General features: G+C 40.3%; 1 protein-coding gene across 11 annotated transcripts in view; it reads left to right on the forward strand.

The window, feature by feature from the left end:
* The window catches only part of CHRM3 (cholinergic receptor muscarinic 3), a 524,789-nt gene extending 503,571 nt beyond the window's left edge, over window positions 1-21,218 (forward strand). For all 11 annotated transcript variants that reach the window (XM_019032097.4, XM_055379887.2, XM_019032106.4 and 8 more), the window contains one exon: window positions 13,177-21,218. In XM_019032097.4, coding sequence (XP_018887642.1) covers window positions 13,196-14,968 — 1,773 coding nt within the window. In that variant the 5' untranslated portion in view covers window positions 13,177-13,195 and the 3' untranslated portion in view covers window positions 14,969-21,218. The remainder of the gene's footprint in view (window positions 1-13,176) is intronic.

A 21,218-nucleotide genomic window follows, 5' to 3' on the forward strand; every position in this document is an offset into this window, starting at 1 on the left:
CTGCTTTATAAGCTTAGGTATTGTTTTAAAATTTTGCTTGTTCGTGGAAGATCTGCTTACTAGGGCAGAGATTAGGAAATAGACCTGAGAGCCAGCCTGTGTGTGTGGCATCCTGCATCTGTGTTTACAGTTAGCCGTGTGACTTGGGACAAGTCTTCAACTCCTTGGTGCATCCATTTCTTCACACTTAAAGTGGAAATCATAACAGTCCCCACCTCGTATGGCTATTGTGTGGATGAAATGAGTCACTACATGCATTTCACTTAGAAAAGCACAGAGGTTCCTTGAAGGACAGAAGTGATTGGCAGCTGTAGCAGTAGCAGAGGAAAGGGTAGGGTCAAAATCTGCAATGCCCTGAGGTTCTCATGATGTTTGTCTTTGAAATCATAAAAAAAAAAAAAAAAAGAATTTAGAAAACATGTCCCTGAAAAAACAATCAAAATCAAAATAAAATTGTAGGGTTTTTTTCTCATTTCCATAATTTCCTATTCATCTCACAATAGTTTTTAATCCCTTAGCCATGTATAAAATTCTTTGCTCAGTATCTTACCCAGTTTTTCCTATCGGTGAGGTTTTTCCGCTTTGTATCTTATCTCTTTCTTCACCTCCTCCACTTCTCCTTCTTCTTCTTCAGTGGAATTCACTTTGTTCTTAAGGGTCTTTTGCTCTCATCTTGTTGAGAGGAATCACAATGACTGTCTTTTTCTGGCCAGATTTGCTTTTCTAAGAAAAACTGATGACTAATAAAGCCATAGGCATCAAATATGGATCCACTAAACATTTTATCTACTAAGGAACCACTTTATTTTCATCACAGTTGGAGAGTCTAAGACAGATTTGGAAACTCAATAAAGGAAGGAAAAGGAAAAAAGCTTCTGATATTGTCTTCAAGGGATGAACAACCTAATAGTAAAATAAAAACGTATATATTCAACAAGGGATACTTCAAATATTTAAGCAGAGAATGTCACAGGCGCAAGTGGATGCCTTGTGGTGGCCGCCTTGCTGGCATGCCCAGGGACCTCAGCCGTGAGTGTGTGCAGGAAGCAGGAGAGAAGATTCCCATTTATTTTATTTATTTATTTATTTATTTATTTATTTTTATTTTTTGAGATGGAGTCTCACTCTGTCATTCAGGCTGGAGTGCAGTAGCACGATCTCAGCTCACTGCAACCTCTGCCTCCCAGGTTCAAGCGATTCTCGTGCCTCAGCCTGCCAAGTAGCTGGCATTACAGGTGTGTGCCATCATACCTGGCTAATTTTTTTATTTTTAGTAGAGACGGGGTTTCACCATGTTATCCAGGCTGGTCTCGAACTCATGCGCTCAAGTGATCAGCCCACCCTGACCTCCCAAAGTGCTGGTATTACAGGCATGAGCCACCGCGCCCGATCGAGAAGCCTTCCATTTATAAAGCTTAACCCACCAACAACTGTATCAGAGGCTTTACCTACTGTTTCATTGAATCACTTAACTATACAGTATTACTAGTCTTAATTTTCTGGTGTTGCACAGAGGATCCCAGAGATGTAATAACTAACCTGAAGTCTCACGGCTCATAAGTGAGGAGCCAGGACACAAATTTGGGCTGTCTAGCACCTTGCAAGACCCTCTGGTGCCTTCAGTATATGGCAAGCATTCACTGCCCTGGAAGATAAATTCGAGGGCAGCAAAGAACAATTACAAAACAATTTCTGTATTATGTGATGCTCCTTTTCCTCAGAAAAATCTAGCTGGATTTTGTCCATGACCAGACGGACATTTGAAGAGATGATGTGTTTACGGAGAACTCACCTCTTTTTCTCTGCAGCAGTAGAGGTTGAAGCAGTTCCACGACAACTGCCCACATATATAGGGATGCCCCTTCTCCTGGCTGTACTTCCTTTCTATCCTGAAAGATGGATTCCACTGCATTCTTTCGTTTCTTGGGTCCATCCCTCCCGAATGCAACTGAGAGAGTTTGTGAGAAAGCCCGAATTTGTTTCTCAGCCTTCCTTCCAGCTGCCTCTGCAGCCCCCAGTCCTCTGCTCTCCATCCTTCCAAGTTACTGCTCATCAGACACAACCTCCATTCCTGCCTTTTCACAAATTTTGCTTTCTTGAGCCCTTCTGTTACTGGTTCTCCCATCCAAAGTGTAACTATTACAAATTGTTCTACCCTATAGACACATACATGCATATGTTTATTACAGCACTGTTCACAATAGCAAAGACATGGAATCAACCTAAATGCCCCTCATCAATAGATTGGATTTTTTTTTAAATGTAGTACACATACACTGTGGAATACTATGCAGCCATGAAAAATGAGATCATGTCCTTTGCAGCAACATGGATGAAGCTGGAAGCCATTATCCTAAGCAAAGTAATGCAAGAACAAAAAACCAAACACGGCATGTTGTCACTTATAAGTGGGAGCTGAACATTGAGTACACATAGACACAAAGAAGGGAACAACATATACCAGGGCCATACATGAGTGTGGAGGGTGGGAGGAGGGAAAGGATTGAAAATCTCCTATTGGGTACTATGCTTATTACATGAGTGACAAAATAATCTGTAAACCAAACCCCCACAACACATAATTTACCTATGTAACAAACCTGCCCACGTACCCCTGAACCTCAAAGTTAAAAAACAACAACAAAATGTAACTATTCATCTCGATTAAAACAGAGTAGAGGCAATCGTTCTAGGTCTGCTCTGGGAAAGACATTTATGCTAACTCTCAAGGCACAACCTTGAGTAGGTGAAGATGAAAGTGTCCCTCCAGGGGTCTGTGCCGTCCTGGGAGAGACAGAGTGAAGTGCTCTGTGAGGTAACAGGAATATGTGCAGAGTGCATCGGGGACATAGGCTCTTCCCTCTGTTTGGAATGCTGTGTCCTCTCTTGACTACATGGCAGCTTGGAGTCTTATTCCTCAAGACTCACAAAATGTCCTTATCTTTGCTACCACCACGTCAACTCAAGCAAAGCTAATCATCTATACTGCTCCTTCCACTGCAATTATTTTGTTTAGTTGATGGCATTGCCAACAAGTGGTTTTCCAGAACGAGAACCACATCCCGAGTCTAAGCCTTGTAGGCAGTACTCAAACACATTTACCGTGTGAAATAATGATTGAAGAGTTGAACACGTGAATATGAGATTCCTTTTTTGCTGGGTGGGTGAAGAATGTGATTTCCAGAGAAGTGGGACCTGATTCTTGAAGAGATTTGGAGTTTGCCTCATTAATTAGTATCAGGACATTTTCCTGGTTTTCCTGAGAAACACAACTGTACATTTTTCTGGGTCTGTATGATCTCCCTTTATAGCAGGGTTTCTCAGCTTCGGCACTATCAACATCTTAGCAGCCTTAATTCTTTGTGGGGAGCTCTCCTGTGCATTGTGGGATGTTTATCAGCATTGATAGCGTCTACCTACTATATGTCAGTAGCACATTTTCCCCAGGTTGTGACAAGAAAAGTGGCTCCAGACATTGCCAGATATCCCCTACGGCAGAGTCACCCTGGGTTGAAAACCACTGCTTTATACTCAACAAATGTTAGCTCTTGTTAGGCATGAAAAAGACCTCGCTGTAAAGTCAACCAGCCATAGAAAAATTATGGAATTGATTTTACCATTTTTGAGAAACTGCTGTGGGCCAGTCAGGCTATACTGGGTGCTTTATACAGATTCTATTTCATCCTCAAGTATTATAATCCTCATTTTGTAGATGAGGATGTAGGATCAGAGTGCCTAGGCAATGTGCCCACGTGGCAGAACCGGGTATACTTCCTGGCCCTGCATGCTGTGGCAGGTTGTTAGCCGTTTAATGCGCGCCTCCCACATTGCTTCTACTCTCTTTGCAAATATACAGTTCTATCTACGTGCATGAGTTGGGGCGTGCAAATAGGCTGAAGTCTGAAGGGAAATCAGATGTGTGGAACATGTCCAGATATAAAAATAAATACTCTGATAAATATGGGCCTGGAAAAAAAAAGCGATCACGAGTCTAACTTAATCATGAAAGCATAAATATTAAGCCAAAGGAATTTTCTTCACCAGGTGTCCTTTCAGTACCTAAACTGACATATTAGAAATATTTAGTCCAAATGACTGTTTTCACTAGATTTTTCATCAGAATAACTTCCACAGTTATATTAGATCAGCTGGTATTTTAAAAGCATTGTCCTTTATCCTTCACTATAAAGGCACAGTATTAAAAACACATAATAATAAATACCTCTTTAAAATGTTGAACAATAATCAGCAAATCTGTTTGCAGTGGAACAGAATCCAGCTGCATTCTTTCCCTGTTTCTCTCAGAAAAGAGTAACTTCAGCAACAAGGAGTATGCCCTTTCTGGGTGAAGGGGTCATACTAATATTTAACAAGAACCTCTCCCGCCTGCTTTTCACTTCGTGCCATTTCTTCAGATAGTCTAATGACAAAAGGTTTTAGACTTGCAAGTGCTAATGCAAGGAAACATCAGTCGAATCTAGGTTTTTGTTTTTGAGGAAAAACTGTTATTTCAGCAGCTACTGCTGCACATAAGAGGTCCTGATGCAAATCCTTTTCCAAGCATCCTGCATTGTTGTTGTCAAGGTCCATATTTATCAAATCAAGTAAAAACCCACGAAAAGTGGCAACCGAGGGAGGAGGCAGCAAGATAAATCAACTTTCTAAAAAAAAAAAAATTCTCCTTTTTAAATAGAATTTTATTCCGGTTTTGGCGTTCAGAGATGTTTTGTTCACAATAAGAGCCATTGCTCCATATTAGGTAACATCTTTTCTCCCTTACAGCTTCAAATGAATATCAAGAGCCAGGTTCACAAGTTGGATTCCCTTTAAAGACACGTTTGATTGCAAAGCTTTGTTGACTCTGTTTGATATCCTCCGCGAACTGCATGACTGAGCTAAGCTGAAGTTCCTGGTCACCAGCATGGGGAACGGGCAGCTGCTTCAGCGCCTGCTGGCAGAGAGGTCGTTCTCCGAGTCTGCTTTGCCACCTAGTGGCTTGATGTGGTATTTCCATTCACCAGATAGTTTTAAAAGTCATTTTAGCCGTTGAATGCTATAGTGAATTATGACAGAAAACAGAGACACTCTAAGCACAGAAGGCAGTCAGAGACCCAAAACAAGCCCTGAAAAATGACGCAGACTGGATTACAAATAGGGAAGAGGCACTAAATAGTTGGTCTGAGAAAAAACGCACGGCTGTATGTTGCAAAGATATTTTGGGTTTTTCCCATATCATCACTTAAAAAAATAATTATTATAGAGGTAGAATTAATTTAGACTTCTAGAAAAATTTACACGCTTTTAATTGGTTCAGCAGGTTTAAAAATCGAGAGCCCTCAAACATTTTTCCCAAGTAGGTACTGCCCGGTTGGCTCAGAGGACATGAAATGAGTTTATCTCCTTGGAATTCATTATAACCAGAAGCCTCACATGTATATTGGCCTTGTCCGTTTCTGTAAGCAATCTCACATGTATTTCACGCTGGATATTTACACATTTTTAAATTTTTTAAATTTACCTATATATTTCACAGACTTATAACCCCAGAAAAGTTATTTTTTGCCATAACTAGGGGGAAGAAGGCAAATTTCCTAGAACTAACCTCAATTTCTCCTAAATTCAGTACTGTCAAACTTTTTTGTCTTTTTTCACATTTTTTGTTTCACCCTCTTCTTTTAAATATTAATAAAAGATGTCAAAATATCCACTGCAGTGGCTTTCCAACATTATTCAACACAAAATACATTGTATGTACATAATGACTATAGACATAATTTTATACGTGTGTGTATGTCGAGCAAAAATTTAATGAAGTGATATTGATTGTCATTATGTGGTATGTATTCTGATACGTCCTATTCAATTTGCTGTACGTTTTTTTCTTTTTTAATTCTCATATTGGCCCACAAATGGGCTCTTGCATTTTGAACTCAGTGTGTGTGTGTGTGTGTATATTTACACACACACATATATATTGAATTTAGTGTGTGCGTATATATACATAAATACATATATACATATATAAACACATATACATATACACACATATACATATATACACACATCTATACACATGTATGTATATGTATATACATACATATATGTGTGTGTATATATACTCACACACATGTATATATACACACATACCAAGTTCAAAATGCAACAGCCAATTAGCGGACCAATTAGTGTGTGTGTGTAGTGTGTATGTATATATATAGTGTGTATATATATAGTAAGTTCAACATGCAATGTATGTATACACTAAGTATATGTACATTGTATATAAGTAAGTATACTAAGTACATAGTATATATACACTATATAAGTACACTAAGTATATCGTATATATACACTAAGTATATATACATACACACAGATGTAACTTCCCCACAAAGGCACTGATGGTACCCACGTGCAGGATCTTGCGCAGTTTTCCTCTTCTTGCCTGAGCTCTGGTGCCTGGAACACTTCAGTAACCATTCCCTGAATGTTGCACCCACAATCTGGCAGGGAGGGAGCCTGCTGTGACCCCAGAGAGGAGCCAGGCACCTGCCCCTGCTCTGCACCTATCTGACCATGCCCTGAGCCCTCATGCAGGCTGCATTCCTAGAACTCTTGCCTGGGATTACTTATAAAGTGCGAAGGTCACTGGGCGGACAAGAATCTCTGTTCCCACCACCTGTTTATTCCTGAGCATTACAAGGAAAGACTTCCCGTAGGTCCCCTCACCAATATCATTCAATTCAGTGAGTGTAGACTATGAACTTCCTTGACTCAAAATATCCTAATGCTATGGAATAGCTGTTGAGTCAGGGTGAGGAAGGAATATTAAACATAGGAATGATACCTTCTACTCAGAAAATCACCGTAAACTGAGGGCTCTTAGTCCAGGATTATCACTGCTTCATTTGGGTCTGACCTACAGTCTTGATTCTCAGGCAGTTACATATTACCTATGAAATAATAGATACACCTGAAGTAAAACATTTGGCGACTCTTACTTCTAATAAGTACTTTTAGATATTCTTTTTTTTTTTTTTTGAAGTCCTTATGACCTGCTGATCACTTTCTCCTGTTGTCATCCTGTGTACCGATAGGACCTCCATTGCTGAGCCTCCAGAGAACAGTCCTTTTAATGAGGCCGTGGCCCCAAGGCCTGGGAGAAGGTCATAGAAAATGTCTGAAAGAAGGTGGGAGGGATCTTGTTTCCTGGCCCTATAGGGACATTGTCTTCCTTGATAAAGCTGGGTACAGCCTTGATATGAATAGATTGGGGAGCACCAGGAATGTACCTCACCTGGGCTGTCGAGAAAAGACAGTGTGCTCAGAAGAGGTATGGCAGGTGCTGAATATTCCCTTGGAGGGACGAAGGCAAGAAAGGCCCCTACAGCAATGAGGGGAGAAAATCCACAACCCGAGTAGAACTAGGATTTATGTGTGAGACAATACATTGCTCATTTACATGTAAAGTGTGTATAATATTTTTAATCCATCGTATTCAGGCGAGCAAGATCAGTCGTTTCATTTTTGTATAACTTGCCTGGAAGCTGCTTGTTGTGGCCCCATTCTGCATAGCAAATCACCACAAACTTAGCAGCTTACAACAAGGTTCCCTGTTCAGGGTCTCAACACTGAAATCAAGGTGTTCGCCCAGCTGAGTTTACGTCTTAGGCAAGACTAAGGAAGAATTCATTACCACAGGCATTCAGGTCATCGGTGCTTCTGCCATGGTGACCCAGTGACCTCTGAGCAGCTGCCACCTCTGGGCACCAGACAGGAGGGCATGAGGCACGCATCTTCTTTGAGTCTGATCAATATTATGAGATGCGACCTCTTTTTTCTCCAACCTTCTCCGCATTTAAAAGCAACAGCAGAGTGTAGGGCAAGATTCCAAGCCCTCCTTGGCAACCATCACCAATATCTTCCCCCTTTTAACTCTCTTCTTCACTTCCTTCTGGCTTCGGAAACTTTGGGATTTTTTTTTTTCTCATTCGGGACATTACAGATTGAGCTGAAGTCTTCTTTGTCCATCACCCTCAATCCTAATTTTATCCTCCTCCTCCAAAATACCACTGCTAATATATGATTTGCATGTAAATCTTTCTATCCTTCTATGACAATTTTAATTATATTAATATACTAAAGGTGGTATATGTCTATATGTCTATATACAACCTTTAGTATATAGGCATGTACAATCTTTAGTATACTATTGCTGTGTTTTATTGTAAACTAAATTTTATCGTGTTGTATTTATCATCCCACAACTTGCCTTTCTTACTTAACAAAGTATTTTTAGATGGTTCTAAGTTAATATATATCTAGTTGATTGCTTTTATCTGCTGCATAGTATTCCCTTTTATGAATGACCTCATTTTTGAATTCATTTCAAAACGAATGGTCTTATAGATTTTCCTCATTTTTGTCATAAAAATAAATGCTTCAGTTGATAGCCTTGTGCGTGTCTCCTTGTATACATACGAATGCAATAATTTCTAGAGGGTAGATACCTAGCAGTTGGATTGCTAGTTCGTGGTGTGTACATGCCTTTTCAGTTTTAATTAATACTTCCAAATCACCTTTTTGTAGTACTTATTATCAATTTATTCACTCTGGATGTGGCAAGGGGAGATTTTTCTTATTTTCCTAGTGTGTAGGTCAGTATACCATGCACTGATGCTCAGAAGACCAAGTGTTTGCAGTTTCAAAGCCCTTATCTTTAAATCCCTTCTCTCTACCAGAGTATTTAAAATCTACTTTAAAAAGCAAAAAATGAGGAAACACTGGTTTCTTTCTCCCTGTGTTTCTACAGTAACAACACAACCCTGAGAACACAAAAAGTTAGCATTGGGAGAAGGGAGGCAAGATCCCTGTTAATACTTCAGAGTATTAGCCTACAACACCACAATGCTTCTTATCTTCTCCATAATCTACAGATCGGGTGATAGTATTCTAGTTTTATAGATGAAGAAAGGTTGTCTCAAAGTAGTCAAGTAATTTGGTAAGTTTATACATCTCCTGGGCCAACCCAGAACTCAGACCCAAATCAGCAAAACTCCAAAGAAAGACCACAGCTTTTCAACTCTGCTCTGTTGCTTTCTAATAAAAAAAAAATTAATGACGATGAGAACATCATCTTTATTAATAGAGTGGTATTAATGTATCTCATCACATCAGAACCCCAAATGAGTACCCACGACTTCCTAAACATTTCTGTCTTCGTAGCTACAAGTCACAATGGGTTTTAGTAGTGTGCTTTGCTCGTAATTTCTGCTTCCCATTCAAAAGGCTTTATTTTCCTCAAAGTTATGTTCATATACCACATTCCCTTCTTTTCTCGTTGCTTTAATATCTGAGGTTCTTAGAAGGAAACCCAAGGGTAGCATTAGGACTGCCATGGTTATTGACAATTAACTCGTTAACTTATTAACTCTGGATAAGTCCTTTGGATGTTGTATCACATGGGTAAGCAAATGCCTATAAGTCATTTCCCTCTAATGGTTCTTGTCTACCTTTAAAATTTTTGCTCATCTCATACTGCACATCTATTGCATGACAGAAAAGGACTGGAACATTTTTAAATAAGGAAAAGCACATCTCTGAGAATTTCAGAAAGGTATTAGATATTGAATGAATGTCAAAGTGTAAGAAGAATGATGGCCAATGGTAGATATGACAAAGAATACAGGTCAAAGATAAACAGGTATTTAATTAACCCAATATAGAGAGCTAAACTCACCTATAGCTGACTTTCCTCAATTCTGGCTTCTTTCATTTTCTGTATTCAAACAAAGCATAATTGGACTAGAATACTATTCATTTTGGGGGGGCTCTTCAGATTCACAGGATGAAATGAACTAAAAGAAAACAACTGACCTTAGGCTAATTTCGAAAATTTTTACTTATATTCTTCAATAATATAGGTCAACTGAGCAAATTAAATTGCTGTTGAATGTATACAAACATAATGTGATTATCCACAGAGAGTAATTTGATATTGCCTAAATAACTTTGTGCTTTTTAAAATCTTTTATTTGTATTCCATCTCTTACCTGGGGGTGAGTTTATGAAATGCAGAGGCTGTGGAATCCCTGAATTCCACAGCGCCAGTCACCATAATCTAAAGCTAGCAGTGGTTAAATGAGCTTGTGCTGATATTGACAAAGACAGAACACCTTTTAGTTGCAGGTGACAGAAAGTATCTCTGGTAGCCCAGGCAACAAAGGAAAGGCAAGGTCAAGGAGGTGGTGCTCACCTCAGGAGTGGCTAAATTCAGGTTTCAAAGAACATCATCATCATGCTGTCTCTGTTTCCCATACTCCCTCCCATCTCTCTCCTTCCTTCATGCCTTTCCTCTATGTTTGCTTACTCTAGATTTCCCATGTGGTGGCAAATAGGGTGATCAAAACCTAGTAATTCCAAATATAAGAGAATCACTGTCTCATTCCAACATCCACATCAAATCTCCAAATCAACCCTCCTGCCTGGGTCTTCTTCATGTTCATTGTTGTGGTAGAGGAGCGAGGACCATCTGATTGATGACTGCCCCAAACTACATACTGTGGGTGACAGGCTATTTCCAAAAAGACAGCTGAAAGAAAGACAAATAATAGATACCCACTGCATGGCTTTAACCAACAAAGATGAAAGAAGAAAGAAGTATCATCAGCACAAATATGAATATAGCATCGGGATGATTGGGCATTACATTTATTTATAATAAAACCAGCATGGCATAAGTCCTGAAAATGGGGCTACAGGACATGATTACCTCCCATGGGACATGAAAGCAGAGACCTAGATAGTAGAAAGGAGGAAACGTAGCTGCTATGTTCAGGAATCTCAGGAGTGAAGGAGATTTCAGAAAGAGAAAGGCCCTTCAGAGTACATGAGAAATAAACACAGGCCCGGTGCTGCAAAACCAAACTGGATGAATAAAGATGATAATCTAAAGAGGACCAAATGCCACTTATTGGCATATGGGGCCGAGAGCATTTAAGAGGCACCCCAGACTCCCCAGTAGACCAATAGTAATGGTAGTTATTAACCTCAGAGACAGGGTGTTGACCTGATTAAAGGCACATCTGTCCTTGTGAATATACATAGTCACAGGTGCAATGGAGAGATAACAAGGCAAACACCTTTAGAACTGCAGTAAACTGGTATCTGGATGGGGGGAGAGCAGCAGACAGATCTTCTGTACATGCATCTTGGAAGAAATCCTGAATGTAATTGTGGGCTACAAACAGTGTGTAACACTTCCCAAACCCAGACATCACTCAGCGAGGGAGAATGAGAGTTCAGTGTAAGTTGACACCTAATAAAACCCAAATATTTTAAAAAAGTAAAAGAGAATAGTCTCATCAATTTCCTATAATTGAAAATCAGTGCAATGTCAGATATTTCAGCTATGGGAAAATAATATTAGATTATACAGAATATTTTGTGTTATTCCTCTCTGTAATTGAGTTTTATATTAGAATATTTAGACTATTTCAAATTTTGTATTATTTCAAAGAGTACTAAGGTGAACATGTGTACATGTATTTATATGTGCATATGTGAGTGTATTTATGTCTAACATTATAGGTATTATGTGTATACATAGAGTCAGACAGCTCCTGAGATCATGGATTTTGGCATTTTTGACAAACTGCAAAATTGTCTTTCAAATGACCAATTTATACTGCAACCCCAAGACCATGAAAATTGATTATTTTTGTCATATTACTGTGAATGCTGAATGTATCAAATCATTTGCATCTTTGCCATTGTTTCAGGTGATAAAGAGTATCTCATTAATTTTAATGTGCACATCAATTCCACCTTAAGGAGGCGTGTGATGATTTTTAACCAGCTAGGAGGTGCTAGTTGTATAGGACACCTGGAAGGAGCTGGTGGAGAGGCAGCACAGCCTCACAGTTATACATGGAGGCTGTGGGTTCAGATTGTCTGGATGGAACTCTTTAGGTCCTCCCACACATCACCTTGTTAGCTAAATTCCCTGCACAGATTATTTAAATGTGTCTTCCTTTCTGTAAAGTGAGGTTATTTAAGGATTAAATGAGATAATACACTGGGCATGGTAGCTCACGCCTATAATCCCAGCACTTTGGGAGGCCAAGATGAGCAGATAACTAGATGCCAGGGGTGTGAGACTAGCCTGGTCAACATGGTGAAACCCCATCTCTACTAAAAATACAAAAATTAGCCAGGCAAGGTGACACATGTCTGTAATCACAGCTACTCAGGAGGCTGAAGCATGAGAATCACTTGAACCTGGGAGGCAGAGGCTGCAGTGAGCCAAGATCACACCCCTGCACTCCAGTCTGTGCAAGACTCTGTCTCAAAAAATATAATATAATAAATAAGATAATGCATATGATGCATTTGCACAACACGTACATTTCATTTTCATGCTTGGAAATTTCATGCTAAAATACATTTTCATGCTTGGATCTAAAATATCTAAATACTAGAAATATTTAAAGTTGGTTTGGTCCATTCAAAACATTCTGCTAAAAGTTCATCTGCATGTTATCAAGTAGAAGATAGCTTTCCAGGAGATAGTCGTGTTACCAGTCCTTACAAGGAACTGATGTCTTACTTTTTTGATCCTGTCTCAAAGAGATAATATAGTGTGAATTGATTTACATTGGTTTTATCCCTTCTCCAGGTTGGCATTGCTCATTTTAGTGAGGCTTAAATGGCTGGTATCACCTTAAAGTTGCATATTTCTGAAGCCTCAGATGGGTAAATGCCCAGATAGATAAAATGCAAATCAAGTTATCAATTTAGCATGAAGATAAAGCTGTTTGGATAATTGTAATAGAAATGTCTGATATTTTTCGCCTTTACAAAATAAGAGAAGTAAGGGCGATTTTTGTCTAGTAACAGAATTACATGGAATATATTTAGAAATGAGAAAAATGTGGGAAAAAAGCACAATGTTCAATGCATGCCACCAATTATATAATACTATCTCAAACAAATCGATGTCTGTCTGCCCTAGACTCCACTCATTTAAAATAAGAGAATGAACTTGATAATGTTTGGCTTCATAGAGATTCAGCATCCTGTAATAGGCCTTCCATGTCTTTTAACGTATGTGATGCAAAGAACAAACCAATAAAGGCAGAAATTTTTCTAACTCTGTCTTTTCTCTCTTTCCCCCAGACTATGTCAGAGAGTCACAATGACCTTGCACAATAACAGTACAACCTCGCCTTTGTTTCCAAACATCAGCTCTTCCTGGATACACAGCCCCTCCGATGCAGGGCTGCCCCCAGGAACCGACACTCATTTCGGCAGCTACAATGTTTCTCGAGCAGCTGGCAATTTCTCCTCTCCAGACGGTACCACCGACGACCCTCTGGGAGGTCATACCGTCTGGCAAGTGGTCTTCATCGCTTTCTTAACGGGCATCCTGGCCTTGGTGACCATCATCGGCAACATCCTGGTAATTGTGTCATTTAAGGTCAACAAGCAGCTGAAGACGGTCAACAACTACTTCCTCTTAAGCCTGGCCTGTGCCGATCTGATTATCGGGGTCATTTCAATGAATCTGTTTACGACCTACATCATCATGAATCGATGGGCCTTGGGGAACTTGGCCTGTGACCTCTGGCTTGCCATTGACTACGTAGCCAGCAATGCCTCTGTTATGAATCTTCTGGTCATCAGCTTTGACAGATACTTTTCCATCACGAGGCCGCTCACGTACCGAGCCAAACGAACAACAAAGAGAGCTGGTGTGATGATCGGTCTGGCTTGGGTCATCTCCTTTGTCCTTTGGGCTCCTGCCATCTTGTTCTGGCAATACTTTGTTGGAAAGAGAACTGTGCCTCCGGGAGAGTGCTTCATTCAGTTCCTCAGTGAGCCCACCATTACTTTTGGCACAGCCATCGCTGCTTTTTATATGCCTGTCACCATTATGACTATTTTATACTGGAGGATATATAAGGAAACTGAAAAGCGTACCAAAGAGCTTGCTGGCCTGCAAGCCTCTGGGACAGAGGCAGAGACAGAAAACTTTGTCCACCCCACGGGCAGTTCTCGAAGCTGCAGCAGTTACGAACTTCAACAGCAAAGCATGAAACGCTCCAACAGGAGGAAGTATGGCCGCTGCCACTTCTGGTTCACAACCAAGAGCTGGAAACCCAGCTCCGAGCAGATGGACCAAGACCACAGCAGCAGTGACAGTTGGAACAACAATGATGCTGCTGCCTCCCTGGAGAACTCCGCCTCCTCCGACGAGGAGGACATTGGCTCCGAGACGAGAGCCATCTACTCCATCGTGCTCAAGCTTCCGGGTCACAGCACCATCCTCAACTCCACCAAGTTACCCTCATCGGACAACCTGCAGGTGCCTGAGGAGGAGCTGGGGATGGTGGACTTGGAGAGGAAAGCCGACAAGCTGCAGGCCCAGAAGAGCGTGGACGATGGAGGCAGTTTTCCAAAAAGCTTCTCCAAGCTTCCCATCCAGCTAGAGTCAGCCGTGGACACAGCTAAGACTTCTGACGTCAACTCCTCGGTGGGTAAGAGCACGGCCACTCTACCTCTGTCCTTCAAGGAAGCCACTCTGGCCAAGAGGTTTGCTCTGAAGACCAGAAGTCAGATCACTAAGCGGAAAAGGATGTCCCTCGTCAAGGAGAAGAAAGCGGCCCAGACCCTCAGTGCGATCTTGCTTGCCTTCATCATCACTTGGACCCCATACAACATCATGGTTCTGGTGAACACCTTTTGTGACAGCTGCATACCCAAAACCTTTTGGAATCTGGGCTACTGGCTGTGCTACATCAACAGCACCGTGAACCCCGTGTGCTATGCTCTGTGCAACAAAACATTCAGAACCACTTTCAAGATGCTGCTGCTGTGCCAGTGTGGCAAAAAAAAGAGGCGCAAGCAGCAGTACCAGCAGAGACAGTCGGTCATTTTTCACAAGCGCGCACCCGAGCAGGCCTTGTAGAATGAGGTTTTATCAATAGCAGTGACAAAACGCACACATCAACCCACAGACCTTAGGAGGAGGAAGGTGAGGGTGGGGTGACTTCTGGTGATGATAAAAATGGTTTTATCACCCAGATGTGAAAGAAGCTGCCTGTTTACTGATCCATTGAATAAACCCATTTTAATAGAAAAAGTCAATACCAATTCAGCAAAAAAAAAAAAAACCATACTACTGAATATAAAGAAATTTATTCTGAAATAGACTTTACGTGTTTTTTTCTTAAAGAGGAGAAAAATATTGCTTGACGGCAATTATATACCCAAAGTGATTTGCCTGGGTCCGTTAATTCCCATTAGCTTTGGAATCTCAGATGAGCATAGCTGACCCAGTTCCCACATTCTTCCCAAGGATCCCAAAAGTGGGAATCCAGACCCCAAGTGGAACACTGCAGGCTAACGAATCTGTGGTTCCAAAATTATTTCATACGTTGCAAAGCTGAATCTTCTTGTCCCAATAGAGCTTCCTGTCTTTTCTTTGGTGTGTTGTTAAACTCTATTTGTGGACTTGATTCTTGATTCTTGCAAAGTACTGTTTTGTGCAGTTCAAGTTTCGTACAAATAAAAATACTTAAGTATATATATATATATGTGTGAGTTCTGCACGCACACACATAGTGTATATAATATCATGGGAAACACTGAACTGGCAAATTATTCCTGCAATATACGCTTTCAGTACTTTGGTAACTGAAGTTCTCTAGGATCCTAATGCAACATTAACGTGAAATAAGCCCAGTTTAATGTTTTTGAAACCAGGGCTGTTTTCCACAGAGAGTAGCCAGGCCTTCCCAGCAGGTCTGTGCAGAGCGGACAGGCTCATGAGTCAGCTGAGCACCGTGGCTTCACCAGACTTGGTGTTAAGCAATCTCCTTTGTTGATGTCTCAACAGAGCTAAATCGGGGCCCCTCTGAGCTCCAAGAATGAACCACATCCACACGTTTGAATTTAATCATCTAAATCTGAATGTTTCAAAACAAAATTTCTGCTATCTAAACTGCTTGAAACTCAATAATAGTGTCACGTTTGAATGTCATACACAGCAATATATATATATGTGTATATATATATATGGCAAAGCAAAAAAAAAAACATGGTAAGAGAGAATGAAGGAGAACATTGTGTTTGATTCTTGCTGAATGGCACCTTCTCAAAGAAAATAGGGCTTGCACCTTTGTTAATCAGCTGTGGCCAGTGCTTTCTGGTGTTCATTTTGTAACCTTCACCCAGGAATAGGTGAGGTTTTAGGAAGTTACATGTCCTCTGAAGAAAGAATTACACTCTGAAAAGTAATACTTCAAATTGATTTCCTTACCTTTTGGGAAAAAAAAAAAAAAATTGTTTTTTTGCATTCTCCCTTGAATTGACCAAAATGTTAACTGTTTCATTTGGGGAGGGGATGGGGTGCTGTTGTCGTCATTGTCGTTGTTGTTGCTGCTGTAGCTGTTGGGGTTTCTTTTCCTGTTGCCGGGGCTGTTTGGGGAGAGGGAGGGGAGGGAGGTGGGAGGGCTGCGGAGATATCTTCCCTTTGTACAGGGCATTCGTGTTGTGAACCCAGAGCTGGGTAGAAGCTGCTTTTGTATTCGGTGTGAGGTGGTGTTTACAGACGACTTTGACAACAGTGGAAGTGTACTCAGTGGTGTCTGTGTATCTGAACTATTTAATTTCGTGTTATGTTTATATGCAGAAATATTTATGGATACTACACCAAGTGTTTATTTAATGTTGATAAATATGACTCTTCAGTCGTCAGCCATGGTGTCCTTTGAAAGTGATTCTTTAAGGTCCACTTGAGCAATGAATAGAGTATATTGAGCTTTCATGTGGCTAAGAAGAAACCTGTCATCCCGTTGGCATCACCAAGCACCTAACTCTTTCTAGGTAATAAAAAGTCAACGGTCACTTCAACGTAAATGTTTAAAACCACTCTTTAGTTAAATCTGATGGGAACTGAACAAAGCTCCACCATTGTGTCTGAAATCATTTTACACAGGGGAAAAAAAAACAATCAGCATAATTGTAAGAATGATTTTTTTTGGGCCCACATTCAACCAAAGAACAAGAAAGAAACAGACGATTTTCTAATATGTACACAGCAAACTACAGAATGTCATATTATCCACCTGTGAAACATCTAGTAAGCAATTGCATCTATATTTTATTTCTCAAGTTGGCCTGGCACTAATAAATATGTGAAAGCTTATTCAAGTGTCCCAGTACTTCAGCACTTCCCATCCTTTTGGAAACTCCTATCTTGCCTCCCTCCCAAAAGGGCTGTTTCTTTTATTAAAAAAAAAAAGAAATAGAATTAAATTTGAGAAAAGGAGAAACCCTGAAATTTAACAGAACTTTGAGAGTCACTTCTAATCTCCTTAAACATGATTATCTCCTTATCCTTGTCCTTTTGTGATGCTAATAATGGCAGAAAAGGAACAAATCCAAGACTCTAGGTCTCCCTTTTTTGTTTTACTGGTTTTATTATAGAATTGTTTTTAAGCCTCTTATGGATGAAAGCTGCATTTAAATACTATCTACTGATTTTATAGAAAGGTATGTCCATTTCTTGGGTCACTTTCAGAGAAAGAAAACAAGCAAAATAGGTTCTTTTGAATATGAATAATTTAAAAGCATAATTGAAGATGTAGTGAGTATTTATAATTGGACCTTAGTTACACGAGCATTTCTCAAAGGGCTTGTCATTACAGGAGATATTCAGCACTTACCTAAGATCAAAATGTCTTCATCCCAAACTGGGAATCGAATTATTTCATGCCATATGCATGAGGTTTGCAGACATTTCAAGATTAGCCACTTTGATTGAAAGAAGAAAATGATCAAACCTAAAATAAACTACACATGGAGAATCTCTCTCTCTCTCTCTGCCTCTCTCTCTTTCTCCCTCTTCTTCCTTCTCTCTCTCTCACAAGCACACACACACACACACACACACAATCTCCATTCTCCAGGCATTGCCAGATGGTTAGCAGAAGTGAGCTCTCTCTGGTCCCCTAGTTCCCTCGGCTCTGCTCTCCTTTGCCCATCAGCTCCCTGTGGCCTCTATGCTAGTCCTCCCTATTCTCCTAATCACCCTTTGCCTCTTAAGCCCAGCCTTGACTCTCTACATATTTTTCATTTCTCTTTACCCTTTAGTGTACAATAGTTGTAGACTCTGACGGAATGAAAACAAACAAGAAGCCTAAGCGTTAGACCCTGCTGTGGCTAAAGATCTAGAAGGCACATCAGTTTTCTCTGTCAGGCTTCCAATGTTGCCCATGTGCAGGGCTCATTGCTCTGCAGAGCGCTGGGAGCCCCTTCATGTATCGAGAGAGAAGCTGGAGCACAGAGCTCTGATGCAATGTTGGCTGTTTCAGCTCTGACTCAGGGAGGAAAGAAGGATGCCAAGGCTCTGTCACAGCGGAGAAGTCTAATACCAGAGTGGCACAGAGAAGGATTCCAGGGATCAGTCAGGGTGTCCTGTACCTATCTGAGTAGAGATGATTCAAGGATGGGGACATATTCCAGGAAATTGCACAATCTTCCCCTGGCAGCTTCAGAGGACAAGTGAAAATAGTGCAGTATAGTCAAAGAAGCAATGAATTTAGGATGAGGAACCTGGAGTTTCTGGACCAGTTTGGACACTGCTTAGTTACATGTCCTTAGGAATGCTTGTCACTTAACCTAAACTTTCTGGGTTTTATCCTCATTGCTCAAACTAAGCAACAACACCAAAGCTTCTCTAATTTGCCTTCTGATGCCAAATCGGTCAAAACTGAGGTCAGCAGCTACCGTGATGAAAGTAAAATGGTATGTTGGGTGAATGTTCGAAAATTTCAGATTTTATATTCTGTAAAGTCATTTACTTACTCTATTTCAACACCACAAAATCTTGAAATTTGGAAGGTAACCAAGGAAGCTTTGAAATTTGTTGGCAAACCCGGAGTAGTATGGTTTCAAATACCACTCCAACCCAGCGCCTGAGGTCGGGCAACCTCACAAAATAGAGTTTCTAGGTAGCAGGTGTTTGCTTTGATTTTGCAATAGCATTTCTCATAACAGAACTGAAACTGTATAGATTACAACACTCCAAAGTTATTTTTTTAACCTAAAGAACCCTACTTCTAGCACCTCCTCTGAAAGAATATTTTGCTCCAATGCCACGTGCAACAAACTTATTTAAACAGTATCAACTGTAGCCCTTAATAGGTTCAAGGACAAGTTTACTGCTTCCTTTCTACACACTTAAGTTACACTCTTCTCCTGTTCTGATGACTCTAAATCTTCAGCCTCTCCCAGCATTAATGTGTGAGTCAACATTGCAGACCTGAGAAAGGTTTCTGGAATGGTAACCCAGTGTTCTTTAGAACTGAAGAATTCCATTTTCCTTTTCTGGCTTTAGTGTTAATGTCTGGGAAGGGAGGCTCATGATAAGATAATAAAAATGAGAAAAGAAGATCTAGTTCATAAAATGACTATACTCCACGTAAGTTTGTAACTGCACAGTGTTTTGTTGTACGGCTCAGAAATGAGCAAGTGTTAGTATTATTAGGCACGCATCATGTTCACAGCTTCGCGCAGAGACCGATAGTGCATTTGGATATATGGAAGTCATCCAAATGCGTTGCTAGAACATCAGGCCTATGTTTGTTCTGGTAGAACCACAGAGACTCACACAAAGTTCCGACCCTACCACTCTGGTCTGGGCTGAGACCACCCCAAAAAATCATCTAGAGAACCAAAGGGGCTCACGTCTCAGTTGCATTCTATGTAAAAGATAAAGGGGCCATACTCTCCACTGCAAAGAGCATTAGTAAAACTTCCCGCACCCAAATTATAATCCGGCCACCCTAGCTTCAACTAAAAAGATTATCCCCAGAATCTAAAAGCTTACTATTGTTCTTTCTTGGAGTCCAAAATGCTTAGAGGTTCTGCAGTTCACATACAAAACTCAAAACTCTTTTTATCCTGTATTCTGTGAGTTCCTTGATGATAGTAATTGGGTCTTATTCATCACTCTGTATCCTGTGGCTCACACAGAATCTGGCAAATTGCATATATTCAACAAATGTTGAATATCTAATAACCTCCTTATTAATATAACAAATATTATCAACATTCTGTGCACATCAATGTCCCATGCTGCTACTGTAGTCAGGAGTTATTTGGCTGGGAAGTGGAAAGTGTTCACAAACATGATGCTTATCTAAGAAAATATCACTGAGCAATAAGGAGAAATATTTTAAATAGATATGAAGTTGTGAACAAATAATTTAGAGTCCAAAAAGGAAAAAGAAAATTAACTCTCTCTTTTATCCCTAGAACTCAGAAACTTTACTGGATTGGTCAACAAAGACAAACTTTTTATTGTATAAAACAGTAGAATTCATGGAAGGGATAATTCTTTTGGAACAGGCTTCTCGGTTACTTGTCTTAGTAAAAGAAGTATCTGGAGGGCCTGGAGAGTTCATAAACATAGTTTTCTGTACAAGTGAAGATCTGTAGTTTGGCTTAAAAATCCTTGCATGTAGTTTTGCTTGGCGTGGAAAGTTATTAGGAGACAATCCTTTCTCCTGTTCTGCAAGCAATCAAACACATGATCTCCCTTCTAGCCATTCCTCATCCAGTACATGGGCATTTCCAGCCTCCTACATGTAACACTTCAAACTTCCTCTGGGCGTCTGCTTAGAGCTATGTGATGGCCACAGTTTGGGCAAAGCCCTTCTTTCTTTTAAATATAGGAACTGTTACCAAGTTTGGTGCAGGCTTGAGGAATAATTACATAAAAATGGGCTTCCACGATGGTGAATCAGCATGCTGATTTCTCTTGGCAGGAAGCTCTCAGGGAAATGTCTGTGAATCATTTAAAGATGCTCTCTGGTGGATAGAGAAACCGCAGTCCAAAAACAGATGGGTGTATATTTGCTTTGTAAGCAAAGGGCATGTATCATACTCGCATCTAAAACAGTGTCCACATCTTTGCCAAAGGCACTGAATTTTACCTTTTTTTATTACCTCGTGGCCAGCACTTCCTCAGTAGGCATTTCAGGTGTGTCACAAACCATGTTCATTTTTAATCTTGAAAAAGTCAATCGTCTGTAGTCTGTACTATAAAATGATGCCTGCAACTTTGTGGTGAATATTATCCCCAAGTTAACAGTGAAATAAGTAAATAAAACTATTATTGAACAAAGAGTGTGGTTTGCTTTTATTTAACC

The sequence above is a fragment of the Gorilla gorilla genome, chromosome 1 (assembly GCF_029281585.2).
Source record: "Gorilla gorilla gorilla isolate KB3781 chromosome 1, NHGRI_mGorGor1-v2.1_pri, whole genome shotgun sequence".
Classification (NCBI taxonomy): Eukaryota; Metazoa; Chordata; class Mammalia; order Primates; family Hominidae; genus Gorilla; species Gorilla gorilla.